Here is a 13,827-nt window from a genome sequence, read left to right on the forward strand (position 1 = left end):
CTTTTTCCTCACATTCTCTCAAGATTCTTACTTTTTTCCTCTGAATTCTGAGTTTACATCTTACAAATCTGACTTTTTTCTCACAATTGCAAGTCTACATTACATACAGACTTTTCTTCTCAGTTATAGCTCATAATTCTGAGTTTATATTGTGCAATTCTGACTTTTTCTTACAACTGAGAGAATTCTGAGTTTACATCCATGCCATTCTGACTTTTTTTCTGAAAATTCAGACTTTTTTCTTATGATTACAAGATTATATCTAACAATTTCTGGCTTTTCTTCTCAAAATTGTTTATGTCTTGAAATTTTGAGTGTATATTTCAATTCAGAGTATATATTTTTTCTCACAACTCTCAAAAGATTCTGAGCCTACATCTCACAATTCCTACTTTTTCTTAAAATTCTGACTTTTTTCTCACAATTGCAAGTTTATATCTAACAATTCTGACTTTTCTTCTCAAAATTGTGAGTTTATATCTCGCAATTTTGAGTTTATATTTTACAATTTGTTGTTTAAATTGTTTTTTTTCTCACAATTCTTACTTTTTTCATCTGAATTCTTAGTTTAAATCTCACAATTCTCACTTATTTTCTCAAAATTGTAAGTTTGTATCTAACAATTCAAAATTGTACATTTATATCTCGCAATTTTAAGTTTATATCTTATAATTCTGAGTTTATATTGTGCATTTCTGACTATATTCTCACAATAGCAAACTTATATCTTACATTTCTGACTTTTCTTCTTAAAACTGTCAGTTTATGTCTGGCAATTTTCTAAGTTTATATTGCGCAACTCTGACTTTTTTTCTCACAACAATTCTGACTTGTTTTTCTTACAATCTCACAATTCTTTTTCTTCTGATTTCTGAGTTTAAATATCACAATTCTGGCTTTTTTTCCTCATATTTTTTCCTCACAATTCCAATATCTCACAATTCATTTTTTTCACAAGATTGTGAGTTTCATTCTTGCCATAAGTTTATATTGTGCAATTCTGCCTTTTCTTCTCAAAATTGAGTTTATATCTCAATTTTGAATTTATATTGTGCAATTCGGACTTTTTTCTCACAACTCTGAGAAAACTCTGAGTTTACATCTCACAATTCTCTCTTTCTGATTTTTACTTATTTGTTTTCTCACAGTTGCAAGTTTATATCTCACATTTATCATTTTTTAGACTTCTGAGTTTATATCTCACAATTCACTTTTTCCCCCACAAGATTGTGAGTTTCTTTCTTGCAATTTTAAGTTTATATTGTGCAATTCTGCCTTTTCATCTCAAAATTGAGTTTATATCTCAATTTTGAGTTTATATTGTTTAATTCTGACTTTTTTCTCACAACTCTCAGAAAACTCTTACATCTCAATCTAAATTCAATTCTTACTTTCTGATATTTACTTATTTGTTTTCTCACAATTGCAAGTGTATATTTCACATTTTTCACAATTCTAAATTTTTTTCACAAGGTTGTGAGTTTATATTTTGAAATTATAAGTTTATATTGTGCAATTCTGACTTTTTTCTTAAATTTGGGAGAAAAAGTGTGTGAGACAGAAATGAGTCACAAGACATTTCTTAGCATTTCCATTCTCAATGGACATATTTGTGACCCTGGACCACAAAACCAGTCTTAAGTCGCTGGGGTATATTTGTAGCAATAACCAAAAATACATTGCATGGGTCAAAATTTTTGATTTTTCTTTTATGCCAAAAATCATTAAGAAATTAAGTAAAGTTCATGTTCCATGAAGATTTTTTGTAAAATTCCTACTGTAAACATATCAAAATGTAATTTTTGATTTGTAATATGCATTGTTAAGAACCTAATTTGGACAACTTTAAAGGTGATTTTCTCAGTCTTTTTTATTTTTTTGCATCCTCAGATTTCTGATTTCAAATAGATGTATCTCGGCCAAATATTGTCCTATCCTGACAAACCATACACCAATAGAAAGCTTATTTATTGAGCTTTCATATGATGTATAAATCTCAGTTTTGTCAAATTTAACCTTATGACTGGTTTTGTGGTCCAGGGTCACATTTAAGCACAGACAAACAAAATTCTCAGAATAATGAATGGACTGAACTGAAAAATTATCTGCACTGGTCATATAATATAAAAGCATGCCAGAAGTTACTGGGTTCATGGTAATGAGAGGAAAAGTGGTGGATATTTTTAAAACAGTGGGGCCTCCAGGCATGGCCTACTGACCCCAGTCCTCCTAGTCACGTGACATGCCATTGATCAGCAAGGGGTGCATGCATGCATGCCCCTGTAGCCTTCCATGATTGGTCCAAACATGTAGTTCACGTGAACAAGGGCTGATCGTCTGCAAAAATGTAGTTTTGGTGCCGGTACAACTCAGACGCTCACTCATGCAGTATATCACCACGAGCGCATTACTCTTGTGAGCTGAAGCTGCATTCACTAACACAAAACACTGGGCTTGGTGAAGAAGTTTGATCCAAATCAAATGCCGTAACACAGGTATGCATTACGCTCTCAATTTGCTTCTTTAGGATCACTTTAAAGCGCACTCGAAGAACTAGAGATTCACGCACCGGGTAATTCATGTTCCATCACGCAGGGATTTTTGTTAATTTATGAAAATTTATGAAACACTGTAGTGCCTAGGAAAACGGTTACGAACCAGGAAGAGCATGACGCAAAGCAACATATGATATTAGGCTTAACGCTTTTAAAAATATATGGAGAAGCAAAGCAAACTTCCAAAGCATTGGGATTTAAACTCAACGATTAAGACAACAGGGGTTGATCAAACACAAAGGTAGCAGCAGTATTACGAAGCGTGATAGTATTTTGGAACCAGGCCAAAGTTGCAACTGCAAATGAGCTCCGACAGGTGTGAAACCATTTGTTTATGAAGTTGAATGCCATTGCCTGTTATTTCAGTCTATCATTTTTTTTAACTAAAGAAAAATTATAAAGCGTTTCACCTAAACAGCCCGGAACAATGTTTCATTGTTCCTGACCTTATATGGATACAAGTTAGTAGGTCAAACCTGAGTGTGTTGTAACGCTTTTTATGCAACATTTGTTTCAAACTTTTTATAATGTTTATATTAATCCCACATTAAAGTTCTATGAAACCAATTACTTATGTAAATTACTTTGAAACTAGTGCTGTTGTTACAACATACCTCACTAGTGCATCGTAAGGCAAGTACAATGTACGTTTTAAAAGCTGTGCAAGAATTTGTGGTAATGACAAATTCTTATTTGCTTATTGAAAATTAATGAAATGTTTTAAAACTGAATGGAAATCTAGAAATACACAAAGCAGATTAACGAATCTAAGAACATACCGTGTGTATGGGATGGGTTAGTAGTAATGCTTACACCTGTGGCAAATGTAAGCCTATACACCACAAACTATATGGGATCAATAGAAATACACTGCCTTCCTCATTTCTTGAGCCTTGACATTTCTAGTAGATTTTCATTCTAATGTGTTATTTGTCAAGTGTATGTTGTTCTTTATTTGTGACCCTGGAGCATAAAAATAGTTTTAAGTAGCATGGGTATATTTGTATAAGTAGCCAAAAATACATTATACTGTATGGGTCAAAATTATACATATTACTTTTATACTCAAAATCATTAAGATATTAAGTAAATATGTTCCATGAATATATTTAGCAAATTACCCACTGTAAATATATCGAAACTTAATTTTGATTAGTAATATGCATTGCTAAAAACTTAATTTAGACTATTTTAAAAGCTTTTTTTTTTTTTTTGCACCCTCAGATTCCAGCTTTTCCATTTTGCCAAATCATAACAAGCCATACATCAGTGGAAAGCTTATTTATTTGGCTTTTCACATTATATATAAATCTCATTTTCAAAAAATTAACATTTTGGCTGGTTTTGTGGTCCAGGGTCACACATATTTAAACAGTCTTACTACTACTAATCATCTGCTGTAACCGCAGGAGGATGCTGATAATGTGTAACAATGATTTATGCAACTCATTTCTAATTGGTTAAACTGGTGTTACATCTCACCTCATATGTGACCCTGAACCACAAAATGTAGCGCCATGGGTATATTTGTAGCAACAGCAAAGATACATTGGATGGGTCAAAATGATAGATTCTCCTTGTTTACCAAGAATCATTAGAATATTAAGTAAAGATGTTTTATGAAGGTATTATGTAGGTTTCCTACCATAAATATATCAAAACTTATTTTTTGATGAGTAATATGCATTGCTAACAGATTCCAGATTTTCAAATAGTTGTATCTCGGCCAAATATAATCCTCTCCGAACAAACCATACATCAATGGAAAGCTTATTCAGCTATACACAATATAAATCTCAATAAAATAAAATAAAAAAACGACCCTTAGGACTGGTTTTGTGGTCCAGGGTCACATACAACACTCCCGGGTCTGAAAATAAGCAACATTAGTGATCCTCAAATAATTTTTTCTATATTAAATATCAAGGTTCTTTACTTTTAATCATTTTGTATTAAGCTTTTATAAATAATGAACACTAGAGGGGGCTGAATATCTTCATATGAAGCCACTTTACATCCCCTCTCTGGCCTCCAGCTAAGATAAACTTGTTTGACTTATTTGACCCACTTACTGCAATCTTTTGCATAATGTTTAATTATTTCACTCCCAGTCTATATTAAGCCCTGCATGCTGTGCATAATGTTTTAATCATTTCATACAGAGTTTGCATTAGAGATCTCATGCTGTGCTATTTTGAAGTATAAGTGTGACATTTAAATTAGTCAGCCAGCATTCACAGAGCTTTCTTCCTGACTATTAATTTAGTTACTAATAAACTTTTTTGTGTTTTCAGTGCATGCGGCTGCCGTCTCAACGAACCCACCATGCCGATCGAACTCGCCATGCCGCTTTATCTGTCAAGCGATGAGTTCTTGAACCCGAGGGCGTCTAAATACAGCAGACCCTTGCGGCCATGTCTACACCAGTGTCAGAATACCAAACATAGTTTTAGGGCTCCCAGGGAGCAGTCAGAGTTGAATGGGGTCAGCGCACCCTTGACAATTCCTGGCAGGGCCAAAAAACAAGTATCTTTTGCTGATCACAAGGGCCTTGCACTGACCGTGGTGAAGATCTTTTCTGAATTTGATGATCCCATTGACATCCCAACCACCATCGAGCAGTTTTTTTTTAGCTCTTCGCTGACTCTATCAGAAGGAACGGACAAGCTAACCCTCGACTTTGACCAGCCGTCTGCAGATTACCTAAAGTTTCGTCAACGTGTAGAAAATGATCACATCTGCCTCGAGCACTGCATGCTTAAGGACAAATCTATAGTAGGCACGATCAAAGTCAAAAACATTTCCTTTGAAAAGTCTGTTAAGCTTCGCATTACGTTTGACACTTGGAAGAGCCACACAGACATAGAATGCCAGTATGTAAAGGACACGTACACCGGTTCAAACCGTGACACATTTTCATTCGAAGCTAGTTTGCCTGATCAGGTGCCTGCACATGAACGCATTGAGTTTGCCATTTGCTATGAAGTCAATGGCGTAATGCTCTGGGATAACAACCAAGGACAGAATTACAGAATCATTCAGTCAGCACTGAAGAAGAGTTCAAATGACTCTAGTGGTGACCATCAGCGATATGGCGTGAGCAATTGGAACACTCATTTTGACCGATACGGCAGCCCCAGATGCTCACATGGAATCTTTCCCAATTGGCCAAGCTATGCTGGATATGAGGACATTGGTCCATATTACTAAGAGTCCATTTTTGGGGCAGTTTATCCTGTGCACATATCAGTCACATTGTGATGCCTCTTTAAAACAAACAAAAAAACTTTGAGGTTGTTCTTTGGCCAAGGACTTGAAATGAAAACCTATATGGACACTTGCGATATTTGTCGTCAATATTAATGGATTACATTGTGCAATAGAATGAGTTGTGTTTTGAAAAGAATACTGTTCATGGTGCAATACAAATGTAATTATGAGGGTAAATGTTTATATTCCTGAAAGTTCCTGAGGTTTTTTGGGGTTTGTATGGATTTGCGTGGACCTTTATAAAAAAAATACAATGTGAATTCATTTAAGTGCAAGTAAATCTGCAGGCCAGTAAATAATTTTTTTCCCCTTAGACTGACAGATTGTCAGCATGGTTTTGATCTGAAAAGCCTTGCCAAAAGCAAAGACAGAATGACCTAAAAAGAAATCAGTGTTTTGCAAAAAAAAAAGAAAAAAAGAAAAAAAAAAAGTGAGACCAGAGTTGAACTCAGCCTGGGTTTATGTATGCAGATTATTTCATGTTTTTGCTCTTTCCTGAACAGCTCATTTTAATCTAAAACTCTACAAGTGTTTACATTTTCTGTATTTCTGTATTTTAATTGACTATGGTTGATTCTCACTGTAATTGCACAACAGGATTATGATATTAACTATTTAAGTTATTGCGTATTGTCATTTGTTCTAGTTAATGTATGCACTATAATTTGTTGTTTAATTTCGTCACCCATTTTAAATAGCATTGTTTGAGTGTAAATACAGGTTTGTCAGAACCACTTTGTCAAAAGTTCTCTCAATGGTATTAGGTATGTCAATATTTGCATTTTAATGCAATGTTTTAAAGGTTCGAGTCATTTAAAACTTAAAATAAAGTACTGGAGCAAACAATATCTGACTTATTCTTTCTGTAAACGTAGAAGGCAACACAAAGTTGTGATAAGGCAACTATAGAGTAATGTCAAAACCATTTTATTCACGATTGGATGCCTAAATATACACACCTTCCTGACTCTTAATTTCTTTTAGAAATGAAACGTAGATACGTAACTAGCATTACCAAATAAATAAGTGTTTAGAAGTTAGAGAAGATTTTATTTACTTATTTATTAATAACGACGAGTACAAATAATTTAACCACGAATAAACAGATGTAAATGAATGAAAGAACAATGGGGCTTTTATTCTACAATTGTTCGATCTTTCAGTGACGACTTCCTGTCGACGTTGAAACGTCAGGGTAAGCGGCAGTTACTTGGTTCACGTTTGAGACACTGTAACAAGGGCTCGTTTTAAATAAAATGTACAACAAACGAAATTTGAGATATAGAGACGATAATTTAGGGTTGTAATTTTTCGTCAGGAGCGGATTAGGTGAGACACCGAGCGTGAACGCGCGAAACCAGATGTTGTAGTTTCTGAAATGAGCTAAAGTGTCAAACTAATGGAGTCGCAGAAAAACACCAGTCAACTTGTAAATAAGACTTCAAAGTCTGAAGAGGATGAGGAGGAGCAATGCTGCGCTAATGTGAGTGTCTAAACACTGTTGGTTTTAGTCGGTAACATGTAACTTTAATATAATCATTGACAGTAATACTTAGGAATAATGTAATGGCAAAATAAAGAGAAAGCCATTATTTGTTATGCTTTCCTAATATGTATGTCAGCTTATGTTAGGGGTTGGTTTGACTCGTATTTAGTAGACATGTGTATTGTTTAGTGGGCTCATTCCGTGTCAAATCAACTAAATTTCAAAAGCTTCCCCGGCTCAAATTTTTTATTTTGTTCATTTTTTTTTCTGAGAAAAGATAGGTATGTATAGTGATGAAAGCCATGGGTCAATGGATCAATATTTACGGAGTAATCCAGCATTTTGTAGAGGGAGGTCAAAATGGCAATTTTCACCTTAGATTCAGAGTCAAGTTACAGGGGGGTAAACATGACTTCAGATGATATTGTTTTGACCAACATTTGGTTTTCGACCACTGAAAATGGGTAACTTTCAACAATCTGGACATGGAGCCTCATTGAGATTCCCATATCTCTGGGACTGGACGATTCCAAAAGAAAACTTTATTAACAACTAGAATCTCAAATTATATTGCAATATCTTTAATACTTCTTGAGTTATAGGCACTCAAACTTTGGAAAAATAACTCAGACTGGTATGTTTTATGCAGACAGAAAGAAACTAGATAAATCTCTAGTTTTAACATTTTTTTATTCTTCAGATCATATTTTGCAAACTGACCCACATTTGGTTTTTGACCACTGAAAGTGTATACATTTAAACGATTTATTCCTGGAGCCATATTTAAATTTCAGGATCTCATAGGGCGTTTAAAATAAAGACACCAAAAGGAAAGTTTGTTAAGACCAAATATCTAAAAGGGCATTAGGTTATCTTTAAATCTTCTTGAGTTACAAGCATGCAAACTTTGGAATAGTGCTTTTTACTCATTTTTGAATGGTCACCATTGGCACATAATGCAATAAAGATTGCTAAAGTCAACCGATTTTACTAAAAGGACTACCAATCTCTGTGTAAAAATAAGATATCATTTTAACCTCCCTTTAACTTGACTCTGAATCGAAGGTGAAAATTGCTCTTTTGACCTCCCTCTACAAAATGGTGAATTACTCAGTAAATATTCATCAGTGACATTTAATATTTTGGTTTTCATCACTATGCATGGCTATCTTTCTTCAGAATAAATATTTGCAAAATAAAAAATTTAAGCCGGGGACCTTTTGTTGAGTTGACATGGAATTAAACAGTTGTTTTTTTTAGCAGTTGTAGAGTAGTTCACCCAAAATGTATTAACCCCCGGGTCGTCAAAAAATGTAGATGAGATTGTTTCTTGGTGCTAAACAATGGATTCTCTGCAGTGAATGGGTGCCATCAGAATTCATAACAGTTCAAGCTGCTGATAAAAATATCACAATAATACACAAGCAATCCACATGACTCCTGTTTGTAATAAACATATCCATCATTAAGATGTTTTTACTTCAGGCCGTCGCTTCTGGCCAAAATACCAATTCACAATCCATTATATTGCTTCCTCCAGTAAAAAAAAAAAAAAAGATCCACTGACATATTTGTCAAGAACCGTTTTCGCTTATAAATGGTGCTTGATATGTGCATATTTTTCTCCTGATTCTGACAAGATTATTTTGTCACTGGAGAAAGCATGTATGTACGGCATTAGCATCAGTTTGAAGTTAAAAACATCTTAATTATGCATTTTTTTTTCACAAACATGTAGTTTTTTTCTTTCACAAGATGTGTGGATTATTTTTATCATCTGTTTAGACTCTTATTCTGATGACACCCATTCAATGCAGATGAGATGTAATGCTAAATTTCTTCAAATCTGTTCTGATTTGCATTAACATTTTATTTCCTTGCCTCACATTTAGACCTCCGGTGAAAAAAATGACAAGCAGGAGCCTTCGTCACCAAAACAGGGAGATTTCAGTGATCCAGTATATAAAGAGATCGCAGTGGCAAACGGTGCCATCAATCGAATGAGCAGAGATGAGCTACGTGCAAAATGTGCTGAGCTGAAGCTTGACACACGGTACTGTGAGCTTAAATTTTATTTTGACATTTGTATTACCTGTTATGTCCTACAAAATTCATTAAAACCATTAATTTATTTTCAGGGGAGTTAAGGATGTCCTGAGAAAGCGCCTAAAAAATTACTACAAAAAGCAAAAACTGATGCATTCACCTGCTGCAAATGGGAACAGTGATGTCTATTTTGACTACATCTGTGTGGTGGATTTTGAAGCGACATGTGAAGAGAATAACCCACATGACTACCTGCATGAAATCATCGAGTTTCCCATGGTTTTGATCGACACGCACACCTTGGAGATTGTGAGTTGGTGAGAGAACGGTCTGGCACACGTGCTTGCTTCTAGCCAGGCGAACATGATACCATGCTTTTATTTAGTGAACTGATTTAGAATTGATCTGCTAGTTGTGGAAAAAAAAGACTTTTATTCTATCACCGTAGATTTTCGCAAAGCTACAGTGATAAACTAATCTTAACACTAACACGTAATGTCTTTTTTCTTTCTTATTTCATGTATAATCCCATTCCTATCATTACAGGTAGACTCATTTCAGGAGTATGTGAAGCCAGTGGTGAACCCACAGCTCTCTGAGTTTTGTGTACAACTAACCGGAATCACACAGGCAAGATTTATGAACTACTTAAGAATTTAAGATATATTTAGTACTAGGGCTGCACGATAGATCGTTTCAGCATCGTCATCGCGATGTACGCATGCGCGATAGTCACAGCGTGGCAGTCACGATGCAGGGCAAAAAAAAAAATTATGTGTGTCTGATTTAAAAATGTACTTTCTATATTTCTAAACTTTCTATTCACGGATCTATATTTGTCTAAAATAAAGTAATTAACTCATGTTTAAAGGTTCTTTAAAAACTACAATGCACACGTTGCTTCACCTACTTCATGCATGCAGTCTCTGCGTGCGCATGGCGAAATGAGCGCGGGACGGGAGAAAAGCGCCGCCGAAATGGAAGATTGGGTCGCAAAAAGAAACGCAACATCGGTCATATGGAAGTATTTTGGATACAAAAAGAATGCTGCTGACCAAAAACAGGTGCTCTGTCGGGAGTGCCTGGCAGTTGTTGCCACAACTCGCGGGAACACTACGAATTTAAGGGACCGTTCACATGTCGCGCCTAAAAACGCATGGAAAACGCTAGGCGTGCCGCTTTCTCCTTCTTTCCAAAGCGCTCTGTAACTTGAGTGGCAAAGTGGCGTCTGCCGTTGCTAAGCAACCATGACCCGCGCTCTCCTAAAGACGCGGAAGTTTCAGCAAAGATAAATAAACAAAGATAAATGGATTTCCAAAACTAAACATTGCTTGCAGTAGCTCTGCTGCTAAAAAATGTTATCCCTGTAACAGCTATGATCAGCTGTTCCTCCATCTTGGCTAAGCTTTTAATGTTTTTCGTGAAAGGAAGAAGCTGATTTCCCTTTCATCAGGGTAAAAGCAACATTCATTATTAATTTCATATTAGAGCCTTGATTTGCCTGAATTGACAGTGAATAAGGTGAGTCAAACTGTTTATGAAACTACCCAAAATAAGCTTTAAAAAGTATTTTATTTCAGGGTTTTGATTATACTGTACTTTTAAAAATTTTTTTTATTCTTTGAAAATGCTTACAAAATTACCCCCAATATTCTTGAATTTTTATTTTATTTTAAGCAGTTCAAAACAACCTGATGAACATAAATGAATTTATACACATTGCAATATATATCGCAAGAAAAAAATATATTGCAATGTAATTTTTTCCCAATATCGTGCAGCCCTATTTAGTACCCATCAAAAGTTTGAGGTTGTAGTTAAAAAAAAAATAAAAATAAATAAAGAAGTTTCTTATGGTCATTAAGGCTGTGTTTATTTGATTAAAAATTCAGAAAAAAAGTAATATTGTGAAATATTATTACATTGTAAAGTAACGTTTTTCTATTTTAATTTAAAAAATGTATTTCTGTGATCAACGCTGAATCAGTGTTGGAAACAGTTGTGGTGCTTAATATTTTGGAATCTGTGATACTTTTTTCTTGATTCTTTGAAGTTTGAATAAATGCTGTTCTTTTGAACTTTTAATTCATCAAACACACTGCAAAAATGTTTTTCTTACTTATTTTGACTTACTTAGCCAAAATATCTAAAAATTCTTAAACCAAAAAGGTGACCAAAATAAACCAAAATTAAGTTTTTGTTTTTTTAAACAAGCAAAATAATCTGCCTGTGGGGTAAGTAAAACTAGATAATTCTGCTTACCCCATTGGCAGACTATTTAGCAAAACATTTTCACTTTCACTTTTGCATTTTTGCAGTGCAACTTACATAGTACATAGTACATTTTTCTTTCTTTTTTCTTTTTTTTTTTTTTAGAAAGAAATTAATATTTTTATTCACAAGGATGTGTTAAATTGATAAAAAGTGATCGCAAAGACTTACATTGTTAGAAAAGATTTCTATTTTGAATAAACGCTGCTCTTTTTAACTTTTTATTCATCAAAGAATCCTGAAAAAAGTATCACATGTTCCAAAAAAAATATTTTTAAATGATATCTGAAGGATCATGTGACACTTAAGACTGCAGTAATGGCTGATGAAAATTGCATCACAGTAATAAATTATACTTAACTATATTAAAATAAAAAAACATTATTTTATTTTGTAAGAACAATTTGCAATATTACTGTTCTTTTTCTGTATTTTTGATCAAATAAATGCAGCCTTAATGAGCATAAGAGACTTCAAAAAACATTACAAGTCTTAACTGATCCCAAACTTTTAAACAGCAGTGTGTATATATAGAAATTTTGAATATATTCGAAATTAAATTAAGTTGTAGTATTTTATATTTCAGCCTTTTTTTAAATTACTTATTAGTATTTTTTTATTACTTTATTTTTTATTGCCTTGGTAAGCGTAAAAGAGCCTTTGTTCAAAAATACAAAAAGAATTTACTGACACTAAGCTTTTAAATAGTTGTGTATTTTACATGTGCCATGTATATAATTATAACTTTTGAGTCCAAAACTCAGATTTTTAATTCTCCACTTTTTTTTCCTTCTAGAAAATGGTGGATGAGGCAAAACCATTCCATCCAGTTCTAAAGCGAGCAGTTTCCTGGCTACAGAAGAAAGAACTTGGCACAAAGTACAAATATACATTTTTGACAGATGGGTAAGGATGAAATCTAAGGCCTATATCTAATGACATTTAATATGCAGAACAAAATACATTGTACAGCTCACTATCTTGTCCATGTAGGTCATGGGACATGGGAAAATTTCTTCATACCCAGTGTAAACTGAGTGCCATCAGATACCCACAGTTTGCCAGAAAATGGATCAATATCAGAAAGTCTTACGGAAACTTTTATAAGGTTTGTTTTTTCTTGTTTTCCTTACAAAGTTACAGAAAGAAAATCTGAATGAAAAAAATTATTTGGATGTAAATAAAGGATCTTGGTATCTAAATTGTACAAATGCCTCCGGATCTGATATTTTAAATAAAAAGTTGACTTTTTACATTTGAAAAAATTCTGAGGTTTTCATGAGCATCACGCTTGTTTCTTTCAGGTTCCTCGTACTCAGACTAAACTAATCTGCATGCTGGAAAATCTTGGTATGCAGTATGATGGACGTCCCCACTGTGGTCTAGATGACTCCCGCAACATTGCCAGGATTGCCATCCACATGCTGAAGGACGGCTGTCAGCTGCGGGTGAACGAGTGCTTGCATTCAGGACAACTACGGAGCGTGCCTAACACCACCCCTATTGAAGGAGCCCCAGCACCTCAAACCCCTAAGAAAAGAGACTAAAAGATTTAAAAGACTCTTTTACAAAAATAACCTGTCTCAGTGTGAATGTAAGATAATTGGGACAAACTAATGTGGGTTTTCTTAAAATGATTCCAGTAATGTGTATAGTTTCTTTACTGCAAATGTTTACACCATAGCGGATCAGTGGGGTGAGGCTGAGCTTTCAATTTTACAGCGAATTGGGATTATGTATTGTATTTTGAAACTTGCTCCACATAAACTACATAAACAGTTTCAGTCAAAGGTTTTTTCAAAGAGTAACTGATGGGTTATCAATACTTGCAATACTGCATTGGATTGCTTTTTTAAATTCATGTTGCACTTCCAATGAAAAGCTCAATTTGTGTTCTTTGTCAAACATTTTTTAATGATGTTAATTTGCAATGATAAATACAGCTGAGGTCAAAAGTTTACACACACCTTGCAGAATCTGCAACATGTTAATTAATTTTAGCAAAATAAGGGATCATACAAAATGCATGTTTTTATTCAGTACTGAACTGAGTAAGATTTTTCACATAAGACATTTACATATAGTCCACAAGAAAAATTAATAATTGAATTTATAAAAATTAACCTGTTTAAAAGTTTACATACACTTGATTCTTAATACTGTGTTGTTACCTGTATACCCCCCCCCCCCCCATCTTTT

At 34.1% G+C, this 13,827-nt stretch overlaps 2 protein-coding genes across 2 annotated transcripts; both read left to right on the top strand.

Moving 5' to 3' along the window:
* The first annotated feature begins 2,338 nt into the window (after positions 1-2,338).
* ppp1r3b (protein phosphatase 1, regulatory subunit 3B) lies at positions 2,339-6,671 on the top strand. The gene is made up of 2 exons (XM_073824767.1): positions 2,339-2,495; positions 4,850-6,671. The coding sequence occupies exon 2, from the start codon at positions 4,881-4,883 to the stop codon at positions 5,763-5,765; it is 885 nt and encodes a 294-aa protein (XP_073680868.1). The 5' UTR covers positions 2,339-2,495; positions 4,850-4,880; the 3' UTR covers positions 5,766-6,671.
* Positions 6,672-7,020: 349 nt separating this feature from the next.
* Positions 7,021-13,552, top strand: eri1 (exoribonuclease 1). Its single transcript, XM_073825036.1, has 7 exons — positions 7,021-7,308; positions 9,204-9,364; positions 9,450-9,666; positions 9,904-9,987; positions 12,425-12,534; positions 12,622-12,736; positions 12,933-13,552. Exons 1-7 carry the CDS (start codon positions 7,225-7,227, stop codon positions 13,173-13,175), a joined length of 1,014 nt encoding a protein of 337 aa, XP_073681137.1. The 5' UTR covers positions 7,021-7,224; the 3' UTR covers positions 13,176-13,552.
* Positions 13,553-13,827: the final 275 nt, after the last annotated feature.

The sequence above is a fragment of the Garra rufa genome, chromosome 19, assembly GCF_049309525.1.
Source record: "Garra rufa chromosome 19, GarRuf1.0, whole genome shotgun sequence".
In the NCBI taxonomy this organism is placed as follows: Eukaryota; Metazoa; Chordata; class Actinopteri; order Cypriniformes; family Cyprinidae; genus Garra; species Garra rufa.

Coding starts and splice junctions, on each gene's coding strand:
- ppp1r3b (XM_073824767.1), top strand. CDS start 4,881: ATGCCGATCGAACTCGCCATGCCGCTTTATCTGTCAAGCGATGAGTTC.
- eri1 (XM_073825036.1), top strand. CDS start 7,225: ATGGAGTCGCAGAAAAACACCAGTCAACTTGTAAATAAGACTTCAAAG. Junction 9,365..9,449: donor GAGCTGAAGCTTGACACACG/GTACTGTGAGCT, acceptor ATTTATTTTCAG/GGGAGTTAAGGATGTCCTGA. Junction 12,737..12,932: donor CTTACGGAAACTTTTATAAG/GTTTGTTTTTTC, acceptor TGTTTCTTTCAG/GTTCCTCGTACTCAGACTAA.